Genomic DNA, 24,058 nt, shown 5'->3' on the forward strand with positions numbered 1-24,058 from the left:
GAGGTTCCCAAAATTTGCCCCTGCTCCGACTGTATTTGAGGCGGAAGTTCTTCGGGAGAAAGTGGATAAAGATGGCATCCCCGTGCTCGATACTGATGGGTCTCGGACATTTGAGAAAGCGAAGTCTTGCCAGCCGTTGATTACACGGTGGTCACGTACCATTTCCACCTTATCCTTGAATACTCTGGTGGATGATCCCCGACGCTTTGTGGCACAGCCGTATGTATGCCCACCTGTGCGTGTGGCCACACCGCTTATCTATCATGGTTCCTCCCGCTCGGTGTCCTTTCCTTTGCCGAAAAACATCCCTGCACCCTTTGTTGATATGCTGATTATGATCCGTCCGAGTTCATTACCGGTGTGGCATGAGGAAGGCGTTGATAGTGCCGTTTATAGGCCTGACCGTGTAGCATGTCAATTCGGGTTTGATCAATGTGCCCCGGGGCCAGCACCTCCTTTATTATCATTTTCAGCGAGCTACGGGCGCTTCAGTCGCGGGCTTGTACACACCGTGCTTCCCATATCCGGCTCTTTGACGATGCCAGGCTTGAGCCGAGTAGGGGGTTTCACCCCTTCTTTCAGGCGGTATTGGCAGAAGAATATCGACGCGTTTATTGCATTTGTCCAGAGCAGATCGACCGTATGTTTGCCTCCGCCGATTTATAAGAAGGATTCTTCTCTTCGGCTACCCGAGAGCCGAAAATCTGACCACATGTACGAGAGTTTCTTCACCTCATCTGCTCCAACTGACCCTTCTGCTCGAGCATCTGCTTCTAGCTTGGCAATTACTTCTCCAGAGCCAGTCCCTTTGAATAAGGCCTCTGGTCCTCGGACGACCCGCCTTAAGAAGATGGCTCACAAGAGGACTTCTGATGCCAGTCCTTCCGCTCCTCGCCTTTCCAAAAGGCTTCATGAGGTACCCGAAATTTTTGATTTGAAGCTACTTTCCTTTTTGCGACTATACCTTCTAAAAAATGAAAACTTTTATTTGCCCATGTTGTGTAGGATCCTGCGGTTGTTGACGTTCTCAGTACCGTGGCTCCTGGCCATGCTGCCTCCCCCAGGCCGGACTCAGACTTGGACGACACCCTCCCCTTGTCTGCAAGACTTGTGAAGATGCGCACCTCTCGTATAGCAGTTATAGATGATGACGATGATGAGGCTGAGTCCTCCGACCAATTTTGTGACCTTATTCCACGTATGCGTCGTCACCGCCCTACCATAGCTGAGGAGGAGCGCTATCTTGGTGACGAGGTTATTGGGGCTCACCGTTCTGATGTTGAGATTACTGGAGGGACTGATGCCTCAGAAATTGATGCCGTAGGCCATGCTTCTAGAAGCAATGTAGAGACGAGGTGCGCCTCTGGGAATGGTGTGGAGGTGGATGTGCTAGAAATCTCTGAGACTCGCTCTGGCACTTATGGTGATTCTCATCCTCCGGCCCTCCTTCCTTCTTCAGGGATGACTGCTACTGTTCAGGCTTCATCAGACATTGAGATCGATCAGGTGGTCTCTACACGACCAAGTGACTTTGTTGATGCTAGGAGTCCTTCAGTTGCCCCTGCTTTGCATATTGATTCTCCCTCTGGTAATCTTTCTTTCTAAAGTTTGTCATTTACTTATATCTGTGAGAAATCTTTACTTAAATGACTTTCCTATTCCCTACCTCTAATAAGGCCTTCTTATCTTTTCTTCAGTGTTAGCTGCTAACGGGGTCTTGCCTTCACCTACCTCAGACTCTGCTCCAGTGTTAGCTGCTACCGGGGTCCTGCCTTCACCTGCCTCGGACTCTGCTCCAGTGTTAGCTGCTACTGGGGTCCTGCCTTCACCTGCCTCGGACTCTGCTCCAGTGTTAGCTGCTACCGGGGTCCTGCCTTCACCTGCCTCGGGCTCTACTCCGACTCTCTTTGTAACTCCTCACGGTTCTCCTTCTCAAGGGGGGACACCTGCCTTTGAGACGACTGCCAGAGGTTCTTCATCGCCAGTGCCTTCGAATATTTTGGATCTGAATCTTAGTGATTTCCACATTGATAGTGATGCTTTTGGTCTTTCCCCTTATCGTTCGGCATTCTCAGGCTCGGGACCTCTGCCGGGAGTTACCCCTCCGGGTGGTTCATCTAACCCGATAGACATTGGGGAGATTCCTGAGACTAGCAGCTTTCCGGCCCCAATCCCTCCTTCAGCTTCTGGCAAAGTATCATTTCTCCATTATTGGGTAGCTCCTGAGTTTGCTTCAGTTCTACAGCTTGTGCATTCAAGTTACCCGGAGACCTTTGCTTCATTTGCTTGCCAGTGTCCGCTCATTCAGACTGCTCTTCTCGAGTCTTTTGCCACTATCTTATATAGCTTGGACAGGCAACGGTTGTGTGACCTTAATGGGAAAGTAGTCGAGACGGCGTATCAGGGGATCTCTGACATGGAGCGTCACCAAGTGGACTTATCATGGCTTCGGAAGCGCCTGGATATAGCTTCGAACGCCAGTCATCAGCTGGAACTTATGTCTGTGCTTGCCTCTTATCGCACCTCTATAGATGAGATAAAGGCAACTCTTCGTGAACTTGAGTCGGGTTATGCTCGGGCCTTGGAGACTTTAGAGGCACACTCTACTGTTTGTCCTCCAGATGTAGATATGACGGGCAGCTTCTTCGAGGGTGTCTTTAGGAAAGATTGAGTTTTTTTTTTATCATTACTTTCTTGCCCCTTTCGATAAAAAATGTTTTATCTAGGACAATGCAATGAAATGACAAAATTTTTGTTGTTTGGACATTTTCGCATTGTTTTCTCATTCTACTTGATAAAAATATTTATTTCGAATGATACAATGGAAAGAACAATCATATGCACATATAAAAGCTGAAATATTCTCATTAGTTCTTCAACTTTCTTGACGAAAGTATAATAGATTCACTGTAAGTGATGGGATAAAACATGCACCATAGAGAAAACCAGCTTCTTCATAACGTAAGGGAAATACATCTTTTAGACAAAGTAAGAAAGTGAAAATGAATTTCAACATAGACGAGTCCAACTATGGGTAGTAATGCTTGATAAACTTTGCATTGAGCGGGCCAGTTCGGAAGCCGTCTTCAACCCTTACAAGTTTGTAGTACCCGCTTGAGCTCGCCCGAACCACCTTGTAGGGCCCTTCCCATTTTGGAGAAAACTTGGGCAAAGGCTGTCCTCGCATGATTGGGTCTACAATCTTCCATACTAGATCACCTTCTTCAAACTTCCTTGGTATCACAGTCTGGTTATAGGCTCGGGCGATGGATTCATGATACCTTTCCATGACTTTTGCAGCTCTGTCATGCTTTTCCTCTAATGCTTCCAATCTGGTGGTTCGAGGCTCCAATACCATCCCCGAGGCGAGAGCCATTCGAGCAGATGGCGTTTCCAACTCTATAGGTAACACTGCCTCGGACCCATACACAAGGGAGTAAGGAGTTGCTTGAGTTGGCTTTCTCTTCGAAGTGCGATACGCCCATAGGGCTACTATCAACTGTTCGGACCAAGTCCCCCCAAACTCATCCATCATCTTGCTCAGAATCCTTATCAGTGTCTTGTTTGTGGCTTCCGCCTGCCCGTTCCCTTTTGGATAGTAGGGTGTGGATTTGTGATGCTTCACTTGGTAAGTCTCTAAGAGGCTCTTCACATATTTGTTTATGAAGGGAGTGCCGTTATCCGAGAGGATGGTGTTTGGTACCCCAAATCGGCAAATGATATTCTCCTTGATGAAGTTCGCGACTACAGGCCCCGTAGCGTTCTTTAGAGGAATTGCTTCGACCCACTTTGTACTCAATTCTGTGGCTGCGAGAATCCACTTGTACCCCTTAGAAGATGTGGAGATGGGCCCTATCAGATCAAAAGCCCAGGTATGGAACGGCCATGGCGTTCGGATACTATGCAGGTCTACAGCTGGAGCGTGGATCAAATTTCCGTGTTTCTGACAAGTCTGGCACCTCTTCACGTGATGGGATGCATCTGACTCCATGGTCGGCCAGTAATACCCAAGGTGTATAAGTTGCTCGAACAGCCGAGCCCCTCCTTGATGTTCAATCTCGTGGGCTCTTCCGAGGACTAGATCTGACTCCTCCTTGGAGAGACATCTCAGGGGAGTGCCCTCAATACTTCTTCTATACAGCTTGTCCTGATCAAGAAAGTACCGCCTCGCTCTCCTCTTGAGGTGTGCAATGTCCCTCGGGCTCTCAGGTAGTGTTCCCTCTTTGAGATAGTCAATGTAGACTTGCCTCCAGTCAGGGGTATCAATTTCAAAGCAACTCTCATCCTCCCGGATGTATGACTGACACTTGGGGCATTCCCTCTGTAATTGATTTGAGTCCTTCTCCATCTCGGGCCAATAATAACCTTGTCTTTGGATTCTTCTATACAGACTGATATCCCCATCCTCGCAAGACTTTTCATGGATCTGTTGTAGTCGGAAGCTTGCTTCTTGTTGGCCAATACACCGGGCTAGGAATCCGGTACCTCCTCGGAAGTAAAGTTCACCTTGAATAATTGTGAATTGGGCAAGCTTGGCCATAGTCAGTTTTCCAACTTTGCTTCTGAGTTGTTCGAGGACTTCTCCTCTCCAGTCCTCCGGAAGGCCTTTGTCTTCTGGTATTATTGAAGGTTCTGTTCTTTTCTTGATAACAATTGTTGCCTCTTCCTCTGGAATGTCAACTCTTGCCCCTAATGTTGCGAGGGCATCTGAAAACTTGTTGTCGGAGCGAGGCACATGCTCTATTTCGACCTTCTGAAATTTGTCAAGAAGCCTTTGGACTGTTGTTCGATATGTGGCCAAGGCAGGCTCCTTTAAGACGAACTGTCCTGAAACTTGCCTCACTATCAGCTTTGAGTCCCCCCGGATCCGAATCTTCTTGATACTGTGCTTCTCAGCTGCTATCAAGCCTAAAATAAGAGCCTCATACTCGGCTTCGTTATTCGAACAATGGAAATCCAGTTTATAAGACAAATATAACTTTTCCCCACTTTTGCTTGTAAGGACTATCCCGGTTCCTCCCTTCCCTCCGGCTGCTGCTCCGTCAAAGCTCAATGTCCAGAAGCTTTCCTCGGAAGCCATAGCTGCGTGCACCTCTCCTCTTAATTCTTCATTCACTGGTTCATAGTCACCACTTGGAAATTGGGCAAGGAGATCAGCTAAGGCTTGGCTTTTGATCGCCTTGGGGGCTACACATGTGATCTCGAATTCACCCAATGCTAACAACCATCTTGCCACCTTCCCGGTTAGAGCAGGCTTGCTGAGGAGGTATCGGATTGGATCACTTCTAGTAACAATCTGAATCTGATGTGCTAGGAAGTAATGTCTGAGCTTTTGGGCAGTGAATACCAAAGCTAAACAATGTCTCTCTACTGGAGTATATCGGACTTCTGCTCCTCGAATCTTCCGACTGATGTAATACACCGGGCGTTCTACTCCATCTACATCTTGGACCAATAATGCCCCTATGGACTTGGGGGTTGAAGTTAGGTACAACATTAGAGGCACCCCGGGCTGCGGGGCTATCATGGTCTGAGGCGAGGTCAAGGCCGCCTTGATTCTCTCAAAGGCCTTTTGGTGCTCTTGGTTCCACTCGAACTTGGCATCTCCTTTTAACAAAGAGCCGAAAGGCGTAGAGATCTCTGCCAGTGCTGGGATAAACCTCCGAATATAAGACACCTTCCCGAGGAACTTCTTTAACTCCTTCTGAGAATGCGGGGGAGGCATTGCTCTGATAGATTTGACCTTGTCTTCATCTGCCTCGATACCATGCCTATGTACAAGAAACCCGAGGAACTTCCCGGCCGTCACCCCGAAAGCACATTTGAGAGGATTCATCCTCATTTTGAATTTCTGGCACCTCTTGAATACCTTCTCAAGGTCTCGGAGATGGTCTTCTTCTTTCTTGGATTTCACCACTAGATCATCAACATAATCTTCCATCTCATGATGGATCATGTCATGAAAGATTGCAGTCATAGCCCTTTGGTAAGTTGCACCGGCATTCTTGAGTCCGAAAGGCATGACTGTATAGAAGAAGTTTCCGAGAGGTGTTCTAAAAGCAGTCTTTTCTGCGTCCTCTTCAGCCATCTTAATCTGATTGTATCCACTGAATCCATCCATGAATGAGAACATCTGGTGTCCCGAGGTAGTATCCACGAGGGTGTCGATGTGAGGAAGAGGGAATTCATCCTTCGGGCAAGATTTGTTCAAATCTCGAAAGTCTACACATACTCTGATTTGGCCATTCTTCTTCTTTACTGGCACGATGTTTGCTAACCACGTGGGGTACTGTATTGGCCGGATGAAACCAGCCTGTTGAAGTTTTTCAATCTCCTCCTTAATCTTCTCTTCGAGATCTGGATGATATTTTCGAGCAGCTTGCTTAATTGGCTTGGAGTTTGGGAACACATCAAGATAGTGGGAGACTAGGTCAGGATCTAGTCCGGGCATTTCCTTATATGACCAAGCAAACACATCTGAGTATCAGCTTATCAACTTTAACAACTGTTCCCGCTTTTCTGGGCTAAGGCTCGAACTTACGAATACCGGCCTCGGTGCATCTTGTCCATCACTCAGATCTATTTCGATAAGTTGTTCAGGCTGAGGCTTCGGCCCATCTTGCATACATTCTGGAGCCACTTCAGGCTTTATTACTATATCATTGTCAGGAGGCTCTTCTTTTGACTCGGAGTCGGTGACTGAAGAAACCGACTCCCCGCACCTTCATAAATAATACACCATCTTGCCTCCTTCTCGAACTTTCATCACCTTCCGAGGAATAGGCGGACTTTCTGGTCTAGACATCGCCCGCTTACTTGATTCTGTCATCGGCTCCTTGTCATCTTTGATATCCTCCCAACGAGGAATTTTGACCCCTCGAGGCTTAGAGGTGGTGGGAACTTCTTCGACAGCCAGTTCGGTGAAGTAGATGGCATCAGAATAATGAGCTTCATGGATCTCGAACGGCCTTTCTGTAGCCTGAATTGTCACCGTCTTCTTTCCCCATTTAGCCTTAACACACTGGTGATAACTTGATGGTACAGCCCCATATCTATGCATCCAGGTCCTCCCTAGAATGATGTGATAATTTGCCTCAGAATCGATAATATGGAACTTGGTGGCCGAGCGAATCTCTCCAACGGCTAAATCAACTGTTACGCATCCGATAGTAACTCTCCTTTCTCCACCGAAGCCAGTGATGACTATCGGCTGCTTCACAATGCGTTCTTCAGTGATTCCGGCCTTTTCTAGAGTAGCGCGAGTCATAATGTTGATAGAGGCTCCACTATCTAGAAAGGCCCTTTTGAACTCAACCCCGTTAATAAAAGCAGTCACATAAAGCGGGCGATTGTGAGAAAAAGGATACTTCCGATCAACCTCGGAGAAAGTAATGGCACTAGATTGCTCTTTTGCCTTCCTCGGGATAGATCCCTCAGTCGACATGCATTCCTCATGGTGTGCCTCGGCTATATTAATGATAGACTTGGTGATTTCTGTTCTTGCCACCTTGGAAAGTCCAAGCTGGTCAAAGAACTGCTTGAACTTCACACAGTCTTGCAAAGTTTTGGCATAGTGATCCGGATCTTTTTCCACTCTTGGAGGCTCGTAGTTAACCATCTCCTCGGTCTCCTCAAAATAAGATGCCACATAAACATGGTGTCCTCCTCTTCCATAGTATTCTTCTCCTCCTTCTGGATCAAAGGGATCTTCGCCATGAGTCATAAATGCTCTGCCCTCTGGATCGATAGCACTTCCATAGTAAACTTGCTCACCCTCTGGCTCGAGGATGTCGTCCAGATAACAGTCATCGTCATCGAGATTGGCGATAGCCTCGATCATCGGGCCTTCATAAGCTATCATAGCAACATTCTTGCCCTTGTCTCGGTGTTGAGGATATGGTTGTTCTCGGATGTCTTGAGTCCCTCGCTTTTTGAACCTCAATTCGTCTGCCTCGACTTTATCTCTGAAGATTTTCCTGAGAGTCCAACACTTCTCTGTCGGATGTTTCAATGTACGATGGTAGACACAAAATTCAGGGCTCTCGCGGTCCTTTTTTGAAGGCATTTCTTCAACATAAGGCAATTTTAGCTCTCCGTCAGCCACCCATTCCTTAACTAGAGCTTTTACTTCCTCGATTCCACATGGATAAGAAACATTCCCCTTTTCACTATTATATTGCTTCCTCTTCTGGCCTCTATGACCTCCTCCTTGTGAATTTCGGGTATCCGGGGCAGAGGCAGCAGCAACGATAGGTCCACTAGATGACTTGAAACTAGTCTTGTAACTGGCTTTAAATCCGGACTCCTGAGCCTGAGGAATGCTAATGTTCCGAGCTGCTTCTATTAATGCCGAGAAGGTGGGTATCTTGTGGTTAACTAGAAACATTTTGTACCTGCTCAATGCCCCTTCTAGACAAATTTGAACCAGATAACTCTCCTCAACTGCTTCATGACAATCCACGGCCTTGTCCTGAAACCTTTTGACGTAGTCAAGGATGTCTTCACTTTCTTGTTGCTTCTCTTTACACAATGTAAGTGTGGTCACCTTCTCCGCCACTTGAAAGAACTTGGAGTGGAATTTGTTAACCATTTCCTCCCAACTTCGGACAGAGTTTGGGGCCAAATTAACATACCAACTATATGCTCGGTCGGTGAGGGACTTAGAGAATTCTCTCAGTCGGAGGACGTGGTTTGACCCATGAATACCTAGAGTCTCGATGAATCGCACAACATGTTCTCGGGCATTTCCTTGTTTGCCGTCGAACTTGATGAACTTCGGCACTGTATACCCCTCAGGGTATGGATAACTCAGCATCTCAATGGGGTAAGGCGGCTTGACGTCTGGATCAGGCAAAGAGGGTAAGGTCCTCTTGCCCCGTTCGAGATCGAACATGGCCTGCACATCGGCGAGAGTGAGAAACTGTTGGGGGAGAGAGTTTGATGGTGGTATTCCCGGGACTTGGCTTATGTACCCGAAGACTGAGCTAGGGGCGTCTTGGCCATTCTGGTGCTGCGAATTCATCATTGGTGAGGACATTTGACGATACTGGCCATCAGCGCCTATAGACAAGCCAGTTGGTGATGGGATATTGAATTGAGGCCCATAGAGTCCACCGCACGGCGCCGCTATACCGGGTTGTGCTTGCAGATTTGTTGTTGGCACCAAAGGAGGCCTGCTTGGTGCTTGGGTAACATTCACTGGTGGCGTAACAAGATTAGGTACGGGCATAGCTCCCTTTTGCGCCATCATGCTCCTTATGTTTTCCTGGACACCAGCAGTCGTTGGAATGCCGTTCATTACACCAGAAACTCCCCTAGTCACCATTGGATCTTGGCTCGGCACGCCATGGAGCCTGGGCATGGGCAAACTGCTGCCGTCTACTGTGGTTTGAGCATGTGTTACTGTGGCTGTGTTGCCATGAGCCACAGGTTGATTGGGGCCTGCTTCTCCTTGGATTTGATTTTGCGCTCCGGCGGGAATAACTCCACCACCCGTTTGATTTCCGTTTGGCGCCGGTGCAAAATTAGAACTCATCACTAACATGGTGTGAGTGAGATTCTGAAGAGTGGTAAGAATCTCTTGCTGAGTATTTTGAAGTCCTTGAATGGCTTCAAGCAAAAGTGGTTGATCTGGAGCCATGGTTCTGTCATCACCACCATTAGAGGATCCTTGTTGGTGAACTTCATCTTCTCCCGCCATCCTTGTTGGAGTTGTGTGGATTCCAGATCTCGTTGAGACCATTAACCAATCCGCCTCCCCAGCAGAGTCGCCAAAATGTAGGAGAGGGTTCAAGAAAGGAGTTGGAAAATTCGAAGATCGAATTCTCTAGAATATGATGAGAGGCTTAGATTCTTCAATAATCTCAACTTAGGAACACAACAATAAAGGAGATGATGGAGATAAGAGATTGGGTGAAGAAGAAGGCAAAATGGCTAGAGAATAGAATAATGGCAAGGCTCTCCCATTGATCTCCCACTTTCACTCTCAAGGTTGATAATGGAGAAGGGAAATTAGTTCTTTCCCAAGAGTTAAAAATCTCCAAAATCCATCCCTTGTAAAGCTATGGGTGAGTGCTATTTATAGGCACCTCATGATGTAGGATGGAGCCCATGTGCAAGGCACATGGGGGATATTCTCTCTAACCACCTTGTCCGAGGAGGTGACCTCTCCGAGGAGGTGACTTCTCCGAGGATGAGAAAACCCCGAAGAGGAGATCAGTCCCTCGGCGAACCCTTCTTCTTAGCCACACCTAACCAATGATCCCCAATCATCCCAAAGGGTCAGGGGTAGTCCCAGAGGACGTCCTGCTGCAAAATATTGCCGAGTCTCATGGACCCCCCGGGGTCGTGCCACCTCGACCCGGGTATAGGCTAGTTTAACCGAAGAGTGAATTTATCTCCACTCACCGTCCTCGGGATCGGGTCCTTTGTTCGAACTCCATTACGCCCATGGTTCTGGTGCGTAGATCCCGGAAAGCTCCGAGCCCGCAAGTGTTCTGGGACTCATTAACGGAGCGACTTCTAGATTGCGTCTGAATCCGTTCGAAGCCAAGTACTTCGGATCTCTAGATTCGTGGGTCCGAATCCTTTCGAGTCCGAGTGCCTCGGATCTCTAGACTTGCTTAATACCCTTTCGAGTCCGGGCCCGAGTAAGTCTCTAGGTTCGTGGACCCGAACCCTTTCGAGGCTTACAGCGATTCAATCCGTTTGATGGCGATAAATCTGGGCCCACCGATTCTTGGACTTGCGATAAATTCGGGCCCACTAATCTTGGGCTATTGGGCCTAAATAATTTAGTGGGCTCAAATTAGCCCCTCTTACAGGAGCATTAGTGAGAACGAATGATTCAGTCTATGACATGGAGATTATGAATGATGTGGCAAAAGAAAACATGCCATGTGGAGAAAGTAAGAGTGAGGAGGTGGAGAAGGAGAAGTGCGGGAGGAGAGAGACGGAAGTTCTAGAGTCAAGAAGTGGAGTGGTGAAAGAAACCAATGGAGAAGCATGCAACATAATGATGGTAGTTTGAAACTAGAGGAACGGTGCTGCAAAGGAAGCTGACAGAAGTCAGAGCATTGAAAACCATGTGCTTACGCCAGGGTATGTGAAAAGCTTAAGTGCGTCAAGTTTGAATAGGCCTAGAGTGAACATAGCAGTGGTATTAGGTGTGACGATCCACTATGTAAAAATAATTAGCATTTATTTAATTAAGGAGAGTTAAATTTTAATTGTCTATTATTTTGATTTAATTTAAGATTTATGAAAATTATGAAAATTAATTCGTATGTGTTTCTATCGAGAATTTATATTGAAATTAGAAATTGGAAGCCTAAATGGCTCAAGAGAGTAAAATTGATGAATTGAATTATTTTAATTTTGAAACCATATGGGGGTTAATTAAATATTCGATACAGTTTAGTAAAATTGAATTTGATCAATTGGGTCCAACTTGGAGTTAATTAGGTTGTGAGAATTGAGAATTAAGATTATTATGAACTAAATTTACTTATGAGGCAATCAATTGAATATGTAATTTATTGATGGAGATTTTAGATTTGATCTAAAATTGAAGACTCTAATGATGTGAGAAGCCAAAATTAATGATGAAAATAAGTTTAATTTGACATTTGGAGCCTTTTGAGAGTTTGATTAAAAATCTGATTTAAATTGATAAATTTAAATTTAATTAATTGGATTCTAAGGGAGGTCAAATCAAATTAATTAAATTATGTGAAACTTGTGAATAGTCATGATTAATTTAATTGTGTTAATCTTAATTAAACTAATGTGTAATTAGTGTACTAAACTAATCTAATTTTACTCAACTAATTAACAAGTTAGTATGTATTAAAGAAAGAGTTTGAGAAAAAGGAATGAGATCACATATATGTATTGTTGGAGTGTTTGTGCTGGGAGGAGCTGAGAGAGAGAGAGAGAGAGAGAGAGAGAGATTGTGCTGGAATTCAACCCAAGAGCCCAAGAAGAAGAAGAAATAAGGAAGGACAAGCTCGGAAAAAGTGAAGAGATTCAATCATTCAACAATTTTAGGTAAGATTTCTAACTCTAATTTTGGAATTAATGCTCCCAACATCACAAATCAAGAAGAAATAAAATCCAATTGTATGTAATTTTAATGTAATTTTAAATATAATGAAAAGAAAAATAAAGTTCAAGAACTAAGAAATTAATTTAGAAATTTAGCAATTGAGTTTAATTTGTGTTATTTTTCACGAATTTGGACTTTATCTGTACATGCATTATAAATTTTGAAGAATTTGAGTTAATCAATTCCATATTTTGAAGAGAAGAATGAAAATTTTTATAAATATTAAAATCCATGGAAATCTAGAATTAATCTTGAAGATAAATGAGGTTTTGATTTTAAATCCCTAATCCATGTATGTAATGCAATTTAAGAGTCTTACTTGATTTAACCATATTTTGGAATATATTTATTAAATTAGTTAGTTTATTTGAATTACAGACATGCAATATTTGCTAGAAAAATTGATGAGAAAATGATGAGTTGGAGTTAAGATCAAGTTTATGAAAGTAAAATTAGAAAGTAATTATTTTGGGCTTGATTTTGAAAATTATGGTTAAATTAAGCTTCATAAATTACGTGCAAATATTCTTCTAAGAGTCTTATAATTTTAATTTCATGTTTTGAAAATCAAGGAAAAATATTTGAAATCTTTGCATGAATAAATCATTGATTTAGTAATGATGGATTAAGAAGCCAAGTTAGAAATCGGTCTATTTGGAAAAGAATGATTTAGTAATGAAAGAATATGTGAAATGCGAACCCGATTCATTTGAATCAAGAAAGAATAAGTGTAGTTGAATTTCGGATTACTTAGACAAAAAAAGACAAGAGAAGCCAAGTTGAATCAAAGAAGTGATATTGCGTTTCAATGCGTATATGTTATGTGTTTGTGTAGGTTGCTTGCACAAGGAGTATCATCCAGCCAACCACTGTGAATAATTTCTTTGTAAAGAATATTTTCGTATTTGAATTACTTTGAGAATGACTATATTATCTGATAATTTGTGCCACCTATGTTTTGTTATGAAATGTTTATGAGATGTTGATACAGTAAGTTTGTGAACAAGAACCTTGAAATCGTTAAGTTATACTTTGCAACTCTAAAACGTGTACGATACAATGTCTTCGAAAATGAGGTTTTGTTAGGAATGAATGAGTAAGATATGATAAGCTTTTAAAAAATGGAATTTGTTAAAGAGTGAATGAGTTCCTTTTGAAATGATAACTATGATAACAGTTTGGGAAATGCCTTTTGATTCCCAATGACTTCTGTATAGTATTCAACTCGTCATGTATGTTCAGTATAAGTGATTGACTCATTGTGGTATAATATATGATGCCAATCTTTTACGATCGTTTTGCATGATTTCGATTGTATTGACCATTTCACACGATTTCGATTGCATCGATCTGTATCATATCTACCCGTTACAGACGTTTTGAATAAAGTTGCCAAAGTGGGCGTTTCGCATAAGCGCGTCCTATATGGACATTTTGTACCAAGTTGTCCCAAGTGGACGTTTCGTATAAGTCATCCAATAAGGACATTTTGTATAATGTCGTCCTATATGAGCATTTTGCATGAAGTCGTCCTATGTGGGCGTTTTGTTTGAAGCTGCCCAATGAGGGTGTTCTGAATGTTTCGTTCCGTCATGAACGTCCTGTGTGGTATTCCGACAAGTTTTGATAAGGCAATTGGGTACTACGAATTGTGGAAAGATTTGATGATTCATATTAGTTATTATATGTTTCCGAAATATGCTTTAATTATGTCAAGAACATTATATTGTTTTGTTTAAGTTAAGGATCTCATTTATTTAACCTCTTTATATCGAGATTATTCACTAGGCTCTAACTCACTGTATTATTTATGTATGCAAGTGATCAGGCGCGTGACTAAGCCTAGAACTTCTGCTTGGACTCTGTCCTGTCAACCAACCTATGTGCCTCTCATGGAGGTTCCGGATATGTCAAATAGTCAAAACCATGTGATTAAAGTTTAAGTTTCATTTATTCTGTATTTAGGGCTAAGTCCCTTTTTGTCTAGTCGATATATACGATGATATGATATGTATGTATATAAAAAAAACAAAGTTTAAATTTTTTTGTCTCATGTAAGTCTGCACAACTCAATGGACATTGTATATTTATTATTTGCTTCCGCTAGCCCCTAATAATTTATTTTCTGTTTAAGAGGCTTTCGGTAATCTGCGAATTACTGGCCGGTTACGATACTAATCCTATGGGGGCGGGTTTGGGTCATGACATTAGGGCATCCATAATGGATGTGTTAAAGTTGTGTGTTAAAGTGTGTTCTATGATAAAAAGTGTTAAAAGTGGACCAAAAAATGTGTGTTAAGAGTTTGTTAATTTAGTGAGTGAATGGTGATACAATGGATGTGTTAAGGGGTGTGTTAAGGTGTGTGTTAAATATATATATATAATAAATAAAGTAAATAAATAATTTAATTTAATAAAAAATATCAAGCCAAAAAAATAATCCCAACAAGTAAAAAAAAAAATAATCAGTTGATCGGCTGGTTGACCGGCCAGACGTTCGGCCGATCAACTGGTCAAACCCAATTTTTTTTTCCTCCCTTTTCTTGAAGGGTCCGGACGCAGGGGTGGACTTCCAGATGGACGTCCGGGGGGACTTCTGGCAAGACGTTCGAGAGGACTTTCCCACAGTACTTTCATCTCTCTCCCTTACTGACTAAAACGCTCACTGCAGTTAACACACAATCTAACATCTGACACCAACTTTAATCACTAACGCTGCCCTTAGCAGCTCTATTGCAACACCAAACAACAAACTTTACTAGCCAAAAATTAACAGCTGACACTAACAAATACATTAACACAACCATTGTGGATGCTCTTAGGCCACAATTATGCATCAAGCCAAATGTGTGGACTAAATGACTCTCAAAATGGTCCTAGGTTGCAAGTTAGTAATGGAAGTGAAATGCATGGTGAAGTAGGGCCAGTTGGTAGAAACTCAAGCCTATCTGAAGTCCACGAAGTTGAGCCCACTAATAGACCTACAAAGCAGAAGCAGGGAAAGAAGAAGGCAAGCAATAGAAGCAAGTACAATCAATACTGGTCAAAAAAGGGTTCCTTTGATTTACTCGGGAGGTATGGAAAAAGAGGGCTTCAACAAGCAAATCACTCCCAAAGGCTGCAGTCTGGAGAGCAACAGTGGCAGCATTCTCTCTATCAGCATCGATTGAGAGTGGGGCAGATAAAGGGAGGCTAGTGCTGAATGAAGCTCAAGCAACTCTGAAGATGGGGAAGGTTTTGGGAGTAGAGTTGAATGGGAAAGAAGATGATGTCCTAAACAAGATAGTGAAGCTTGAAGTGAAGGATAAAGACAAAATTGGAGAGGGGTTACAGCTGAGGTGTAGAGTACACCAACTGGGGTGAATTTAAAGAGAACCATTGTTTGTAATGAAGGTACTATCATGGACTATTAGAAGGTTGGGTAAGAAGGAAAAGAAGGCAAGATTAAGAAACTGTTGGGGGAAAGGAAAGTGGATGTTGCTCTCTTTCAAGAAACAAAAAAGTCAGAAATCAGAGACTAAAGTCAGATCAATGTGGGTAAAGGAAAAAATGGAGTTTATGGCAGTGGATTCTGAGGGTTCAACTGGAGGTTTACTATGCATTTGGGATCCAGACATCTTCCAAATTTCTGAGTGTTGCAACAATAGGAGGTTCATCATACAATCAGGTACACTCTTTTAACTCATTTGGATGTACTATTTTGAATATTTATGCACCTAATGATGTGGGTTCAAGAGGGGATCTATGGGATAGTCTACTAAATTTGAAGAAGGAGTTCCTCAAGCCTTGGTGCCTAGCTGGGGATTTCAATGAGATTACAACTATTAGTGAAAGAAATGGATGCTCAAGAAGAGATAGAAGCATGAAAGAGTCGAATGAATTTATTGACAAAAGTGAGGTATCTGATTTACCACTACTAGGTAGGAAGTTTACCTAGTGTAATTTGAGAGAATGTGAGAAGTGGAGTTGAATTGACAGAGTCCTAGCAGATCCAAAATGGCTTGAGGTGTTCAACCATAAGTTGTGGGGACTACCTAAATTAAATTCTGATCACAGTCCTCTTCTCTTGATGGAGGATGAGAGTGATTGGGGACCTAAACCCTTCAGAGTTATAAATGCATGGTTTTTACAACAAAATTTCAAAACTTTTGGGTAAATAGTTGGAGGGAGGCCGATGTAGTGGGTTGGGTATATATTGCTAAATAAGTGGAAGACGAAGACACTGAAACTAGGCCTAAAGAAATGGAATCTGGATGTATTTGGGAATATAAATTACAGACTGAAAGCAACAGAGGATGAGTTGCATAGGTTTGATCTTCTGGCTGAGGGTGATTCAGAAAAAAGCAAGATGGAGAGAAGTCAAAGAAGAGATATGGAGGTTGAGTAAGATGGTGGAATGGATGTGGCTGTAGAAATCAAGACTCAACTGGGCAATGAAGGGTGACAAAAATATAAGATTCTTCCATGTAATGACAAAGTGCAAACAAGCAAGAATGAATTTAATTCCATTTCAGTAGGGGAAGTGATCTATGAGGATCCTTGCCAAGTGAGGTGTAAAGTGTATGAGCACTTTAAAAATCAATATTCAGAACATTGGCCTGTATTAGGTGGATCATTTAAATCAGTACAAGAAAGCTTGGAGTTTGATTAACTTGAAGCAGAATTTGTAAAAGCAGAAATCAAAGCTGCAATGATGGATTCTGATGGGAATAAAGCTCCAGGGCCAGATGGGTTCAACTTGCTGTGTTTCCAGAAGTTTTGGAAAGAAATGAAGGGTGAAGTGGTAAACTATGTAAAAGATTTTCACAGGAATGGAAGGCTGGTAAAGGGGATAAATAGTTCTTTCATAACCCTTATTCTTATAAAGGATAATCCAATGGGGCTTTCTAATTACAGACCTATAAGTTTGGTGGGCTTAAGTTACAAGATCATAGCAAAGTTGTTGTCAAATAGGTTGAAAGCAGTGATGCCTCATATCATTAGTGAAACACAATCAGCATTCTTAAGTGGAAAGTGTTAATAGCCAATGAGGTGGTAGATGGATGGAAGAAATCAAGAAAGAAGGGAGTGATCATAAATTGGATTTTGAGAAGGCATATGATTCCATTAATTGGGGGTTTCTTTCACAATGATTTCTAAGTTTGGTTTTTGTGATAAATGGTGCAGCTGGATGAAGGAATGTGTAATATCTGCAAGGATATTCGTGCTTGTCAATGGATCTCCAATTGAAGGATTCAATCCTCAAAGGGGCTTATGGCAAGGTGATCCTTTGTACCCTTTCCTGTTTAACATAGCAGCAGAAGGCCTTCATATCCTATTGTCCAGAGCACATGAGCTAGGGCTGATCGAAGGAATAAAGATGGGATCCAATGGTGTTGTGCTATCCCATCTTCAGTTCTCAGATGACTTACTATTATTCTGTGAGGCAGAGGTAAGGAACCTAAAAAGGGTGCCAAGATGCTTTGAGATTATGTCTTGGCTTGAAGATAAATTATCACAAAAGTGTTGTGTGTGGTGTACGTGCTCCAGAGGAGACTATGGCTGGCTTTGCTTCAATACTTAATTGCAAAATCAAGTCCTTACCTCTCAGTAATCTCGGGTTGCCTTTAGGGGCCAACCGAAGGAAGAAAGCCACATGGAAACCTATATTGGATAAAGTCAGAAGCAAGTTAGCTGGTTAGAAGGAAAAAAATAAAATAAAAAGCTGTTGTCTTTTGCAGGGAGACTAACACTTGTAAAGGCAGTTACATCAGCATTACCAGTGTACTATTTGTCCTTGTTTAAGATGCTTGAAGGAGTAGCTCAAGAATTTGAGAAGCTTCAAGTTGCATTCCCGTGGGGTGGCTCAGAATTGAAGAGAGAGATTCATATGATCAAGTTGGAGGACCTGTCTAAAAGGGTGGATCAAGGTGAGCTAGGTGTCAGGAAGGTTAGAGAATAATTAAATGATGGTTGAAGTCTGGTAATGAAAGTGAAGCTTTGTGGAAGAGAGTAATTTGCAGTAAGTATAATATGGAGGTGGGAAAATGGATCCCTTTAGGGCCAACCCAAGGAAGAAAGCTTGTATTGGATAAAGTCAGAAGCAAGTTAGCTGGTTAGAAAAGAAAGCTGTTGTCTTTTGCAGGGAGACTAACACTTGTAAAGGCAGTTTCATCAGCGTTACCAGTGTACTATTTGTCCTTGTTTAAGATACTTGAAGGAGTAGCTAAAGCTTCAGTTACATTCCTGTGGGGTGGCTCAGAATTAAAGAGAAAGATTCATATGATCAAGTGGGAGGGGACTCGTCTAAAGGGTAGACCAAGGTGGGCTAGGCATCAAGAAGGTTAGAGAGGTTAATAATTGCTTGTTAATTAAATAGTGGTTGAAGTTTGGTAATGACAGTGAAGCTTTGTGGAAGAGAGTAATTTACGGCAAGTATAATATGGAGGTGGGAAATTGGATCCCATCATTTATTCGTAGAAGTAGCCACTCTGCAGTTTGGAAATGAGTTTTATCTATTGCTGAGCAGTGTAGCAATTTAAAAGAGTTTTATTTGAATAATGTACACTTAGGTCATGTTTGATTCACAAGATTAATAGTGAAGTATTAATAATCCTATTAAATTAGTGTGGTATTTACTATCCAATTGGATTAATATCCATTGGATTAATAATCCCACCCCTACCCCATTACTAATTATCCTATAAATTTGTTGGATTAATTATCCATTGGATTAATAATCCTAAACAAAAATGTTAAAAACAAGCATAGGATAATTGGGTCCACGGATTAATAATCCCAATCCCATGCTCTAATCCACCGAATCAAACATGCCCTTAAAGGTTGGGGATGAAAGTAGGATAATTTTTTGGAAGGATAAATGGTGCCAGTCAGTAAGCCTGAAGGAAGAATTTCCTGGTCTTTATAGACTATTGGTGGAAAAAAATAAATCCTGGAGAGCATTTTTGGTTAGGAAAGCTATATTTGGAGAATGGAACCTTGCATTTAGAAGAGAGTTGTATGAGTGCGAGGAGTTGGAACTTGAAAGGCTTCTTATTCACCTATTGGCAGCTCCTGTAATGAGATCAGTACATATTGGTAGGTTATTTTGGTCATCAACATCATCAGGTGAGCTTACTGTAGCAGCATTGTATAAGTCTGTCTTGGATAACCTTGGCTCATTTCTGAGAATTACCAAGTTGATTTGGCTCAATTACATCCCTCCTAAAGTGCAAGTTTTTGGGTGGTTTGCGTGGAAAAGGGGAGTTAAGACAAAAGAGTTCTTACAAAATTTGGGTATTATTAATGAAAATGCATCCATCCTTTGTGTGAATTGCAATAACGCCAGTGAGTCTGTGAACCATGTTTTAATTTGTTGCCCCTTTGTTTGGAAGATTTGGGCTGAAATGCTAAAGTGGTGGGATGTTCAAGCTGCCTTACCAGGTTCTGTAGATCTTTTATTTTCAGGGTGGGCAGGAGGGAAGTTGAAGAAGAATGAGAGGGTGATCTAGAGAGCTATCCTGTTGGCTGTGTTGTGGTCAGTCTGGCAGCATAGAAATGAATTTGTTTAGAAATTCTACTCCAAACCAGCTGGAGCTTTGTGAATTGGTTAAGATTATGATTGCTCTGTGGTTAAAACCACGGTTCCAGGAATTTCATTTCACAGTGCAAGATTTTATTCTCAACTTGAGGCAAATCAGGAAGAGTTTGGGAGGCATTGTGGTGGACTGATCTGCTTGTGCTGCCACTAGGGGTGGTCCAAGCTTGCGGCTACTGTTCTGTTTTGTGTTTCTGTTTCCTTGTTTTTCTTTTTCCTTTGTGTGTGTGTGCGCGCATGTGTGTGTTTGTTTGTCCTTGCTTCTTGGATTCTCACCATCTTTGAGGTTGTGCTTGCATCTGTTTGGGTAGGTCTCACGATGATTGGGATGATGTAGGCCTACTGTGTCACAGTGCTCATATCCTCTTTATTGATGTATTTCCATCGGTTATATGTTTTTTTTATCAATAAAGTTATTTTTTTGACTGATCAAAAATAAATAAATAAAATTTTATTAACTAGTAATTATAGCTATTTATGAAACATGAAAGTTGAATCTTTATTTTTATTTTAAAAAATGAAGAATAAAAAATTTTGAGTCCAAATAAGGCCAAAAAACAGTAAAGAACTATTGTAAATAGTCTAGAAAAAAAAATTCAACTAGTAAAACTCAAACTGTCAGATTGATTTTCATTTACCTGCCAACCCCGCATGACCCTCTTTTCCAATTTGTTTAAATTAGAACGGGTGGTATAGATAGAAGACCACTTGACCCAATCTAATCCACGAGCACCCGTAATGAATTCAACTCAACATATATACATAACACCACTCAAAACCCTAACAAAGTAGAGATTATATTTAAAAACAATATATATATATATATATATATAAAACAAGTTATAGCTATCATCCAAAAGTTTCATACAAATGTTTCTAAAAATATGTCAAAAAACCATGACATCTTTTTTCTTTTTCTTTATTTTCTTTATTTTTTCCCCCTCTAAATTTACTTTCAAGAGTACCAAATATGTAAGATGTATAATATACCTTGTAAGGGGGGTATGTAAGTATGATTGGCTTCATCAAAGGATTTAGAGATTGACTTGGGTGATCATCTCCATCAAATCCTTCTCTTTCTTCACTTCACGCTTCATGAAAGAAGCCACATGAATATGATTCAATGGCACCTCCATCTCAAAGCTTTTCTCATCATCCACAGGAGGAGGACAAGGAATCTGATCAAGAAGAGTGCTACTCTCTTCAAACTTCTCAGTGGCCAGAGCATTTTTCGCGTTAATGTCGAATTTTCCATCCAAGTTGAGGCTCTTGATATAGTTCTGAAGAAGAGAGCTAGGCCTTGGGTTTTTGGTTCGGCATTTTCGCTTTGAGTATTGCCTTCTTTTTGTTGCATTCCAATGATTCTTGACGGAGTTTTCAGTTCTTCCTGGCAACCTCTTTGCGATCTCTGCCCATTTGTTTCCTACTTCTGTATGGGTTTGGATTAGTATCTTGTCTTCCTCCTCACTCCATGTATCCTTCTGCAAAAGAAAATGAACTGTTATTTGGCCTTTTATTCTACACACACATAAATAAATGTGTATTATTGATGTGCTAAGTGTTCATCTCTCCTTCTTAGGACGAATCTAAGATTTTAATTTTGAACGACGAAGGCAAATGTAACTTATGATAGAAAATTCTGTAAAAATAAAGTACTTCAAATTTGAAATGAAATCATTAACTTCTTAGAACATACAGAGTTTGATTACACCTAAAAGGCAATTCTTGTTTTCACAAGTTCACACAGTTCATCATTTAAATGTTAAAAAAGTCTCATTGAGATTTCGTCCTAAACCTCATGGAGAGTTGAGCAGCCTGACAAATAACATTCCAATGTATTTCATTTTATGTGCCACTCAATTCAAATAAGTAAAATTACAAAATTCACTATATATTTTGTGGATATGCACTTCTGTCAACTCTCTCAAGGTACACACCCAGAATTGGGGATGTGCCTTCAAGGCACAGCAGCCTGCTATGTCCCTTTGTGGGAGTTCATCCCAAATATTTTTCGATAATCTGAACCGTTGTATTGTAGGGTTCATCAAAAATATTATTCAACCAAAAAATCAAGTAAATCAAATATTCATTACCCCATGATTAGATCTTAATTGTTTTTAAAAATTAATGAAAGTTATGTTAACTGTTAATTTTTATAAAAACAAATGTGCAGATGTCCAATCAATTTAATTTTTTGCATAGATGATCTACTCGATAAACCCTACAATATAAACGGTTCATATTATCGAAAGAGGCTCGGGACGACACTTCACAAGGGAGCACAACAGCTTGCTGTGCACAGCAGGATCCCCAGATCCCACCCCGACTTGTTAGCAAACAGATTTATGTATAATTTATTTCTAATAAAGACTTATTTTCTGGTTCTGTGGCGCAATTTTTGGCCTAACAAGTTAACTAGATATGCATTTTTTAGGCAACATAAAATGGATGAAGATTCCCTTCGGTCTAAAATGTGAACCGGAGGGAATTGTTTGGATTCGTGGGGTCCATTATGGGTTTTATTTTGATAATTCGAACCGTCTATTTTGTGGACATTTTGTGTATTTCATTCAGAAATAAAAATAAATCAATCCGATGATTGCAACTTGTTCAATTTATTATTTTTGTCATCAATAAATGCTTTATTTTTTAAAAAACACAAATGTCGTTCATTTTTTTAGTGAAAAACACAGTAAATTAAATAAATTACAATTATCGGATCGACCTATTTTTTTTTCTTTTTGGATGAAATACATGAAATGCCTGACAAAATAAACGGTTTAAATCATCAAAACGAAATCCATTACCAAGATCCTCCTCCCTAAATAAATTGTACCATCAATGTGATGCATATATATATACATTGTGCGCGTCGCATTATTGTATCTTTAAAGAAAAGCAATTGAATTTTGTGATTTATTGTGGTAAAGAAAGAGGAAGGAAGGAATGATAGAATACCTTGATATCAGGCCTAAGATGGTTGTGCCATCTCTCTCTACACTGCTTGCCTATCCTTCCTCCCTCCATCATCTCTGCAATTTGAGACCACTTCCTCACTCCATACTTCTCTACCATCTCAATTAACTCTCTACACATTCACAATACACATACATACAACCATCCACATTTGTTATAACATTATTGTGATCACAAACATAAAACAAAATCAAATTTAAAAAATAAATAAATCAATAATTAACAAATAATGGGATGTTAATAGTAGGGAAAATAACCCCGAAAAAATAAAAAATAGAAAGTTGGAAAACTAAATTCAAACTCATGAAAATACGAATTATTTATGCATTAGACTGTGCAAGTGATTGTTGTACTTTTATGAATTTATAATTATTTTTTCTATTTCTCTCTTTTTTCTTTTTTTGATATTTTCCTTAATATTATTAGCCAAAAAAAAAAATGCACAAAATAAATTATTATAATTTCTTTATTTTCACCTATCTTCTTCAATGGTCCATTGTCCCTTGACTGAATTGGACTTCTTGCGACCCTTGCATGGCTTTCTTGTTGGCGGTGCCGCCGATGCACCACTACTTTCAGCCGTTATGCATGATGAACCTTGATCAGGAGGTATCACAAACTTCACAGGTTTTATATCTTCTTCATATCTTCTATCGGATTCAGCTGCGTCGCCTGGAGTTTTTTTAGGGTAATTCAAATATCCTCCTCCTCCACCACCACCGCCGCCGCCGCCGCTGCCACCACTGCCATTAGCTGCTTCATTAGTGCCATTATTTACTCCACTGTGTGCAAATGGTTTGGACTCATAAAAATCGTCGAGATTCGGAGAACAGTTACTTGTGAAGGGATCGAAAGGATCAAAACATATAGTTTGGACACAGAATTCAGGGTTTAACCCATTAAAGGAAAACTGATCGAGGTGGTGAAGATCATGGAAGAAAAAACCATTTGATGAAGATGATTCAAAGTAAAAATCCTTGTCGATCTCGGGTTTCAAGTAATTGTTGGACAGAAGTGATGGTTGATAGGAGAGATCTTCTCTGTACTTTGTGTCAAACTCCATGAGAGAAAGTATGAGAAAATGAGCAAGAAAATGGATGTAAATGAAATGTAACTCTCTCTCTCTCTCATTTGTGTTTCTTAATAGCATAGTAGTAAATGGGAAGGCATTTATTATGGTGTAGACTAGTATAGACTGATTTTAACCAGTGATTAGTGGGTTGATCCTATGCTGTATTTGCATGGGACTTAACAAGGCATTCAGTTGATACAAATACTTACCAAATGAACCATGCTAGTAATGATAGTGCCCTTATGTAATTTCCACCTTTAGAATTACAGAATAGTTGACCAGTAGATTTATGTAATTGACACTTAGAACAATGATAATGTGAAAGGGT

At 41.0% G+C, this 24,058-nt stretch overlaps 2 protein-coding genes and 2 long non-coding RNA genes across 4 annotated transcripts; 3 read left to right on the top strand and 1 right to left on the bottom strand.

Moving 5' to 3' along the window:
• Positions 1-693: 693 nt before the first annotated feature.
• Positions 694-10,812, top strand: LOC145813511 (uncharacterized). Its single transcript, XM_082908991.1, has 2 exons — positions 694-1,588; positions 1,698-10,812. The coding sequence occupies exons 1-2, from the start codon at positions 1,117-1,119 to the stop codon at positions 2,669-2,671; spliced, it is 1,446 nt and encodes a 481-aa protein (XP_082765117.1). The 5' UTR covers positions 694-1,116; the 3' UTR covers positions 2,672-10,812.
• Positions 10,813-11,921: 1,109 nt separating this feature from the next.
• On the top strand, positions 11,922-14,146 carry LOC145812728 (uncharacterized). The gene is made up of 2 exons (XR_014356228.1): positions 11,922-12,048; positions 13,928-14,146. It is a non-coding gene; the product is annotated as an uncharacterized LOC145812728 (long non-coding RNA).
• An 808-nt stretch (positions 14,147-14,954) lies between these two features.
• Positions 14,955-21,264, top strand: LOC145812729 (uncharacterized). The gene is made up of 2 exons (XR_014356229.1): positions 14,955-15,773; positions 20,845-21,264. It is a non-coding gene; the product is annotated as an uncharacterized LOC145812729 (long non-coding RNA).
• Positions 20,535-23,827, bottom strand: LOC114276260 (uncharacterized). Its single transcript, XM_028218052.2, has 3 exons — positions 23,135-23,827; positions 22,641-22,770; positions 20,535-21,163 (listed from the first exon to the last, which is right to left on the bottom strand). The coding sequence occupies exons 1-3, from the start codon at positions 23,806-23,808 to the stop codon at positions 20,717-20,719; spliced, it is 1,251 nt and encodes a 416-aa protein (XP_028073853.2). The 5' UTR covers positions 23,809-23,827; the 3' UTR covers positions 20,535-20,716.
• Positions 23,828-24,058: the final 231 nt, after the last annotated feature.

Source organism: Camellia sinensis, chromosome 15 (genome assembly GCF_055761805.1).
Source record: "Camellia sinensis isolate YWXY chromosome 15, ASM5576180v1, whole genome shotgun sequence".
Lineage (NCBI taxonomy): Eukaryota > Viridiplantae > Streptophyta > Magnoliopsida > Ericales > Theaceae > Camellia > Camellia sinensis.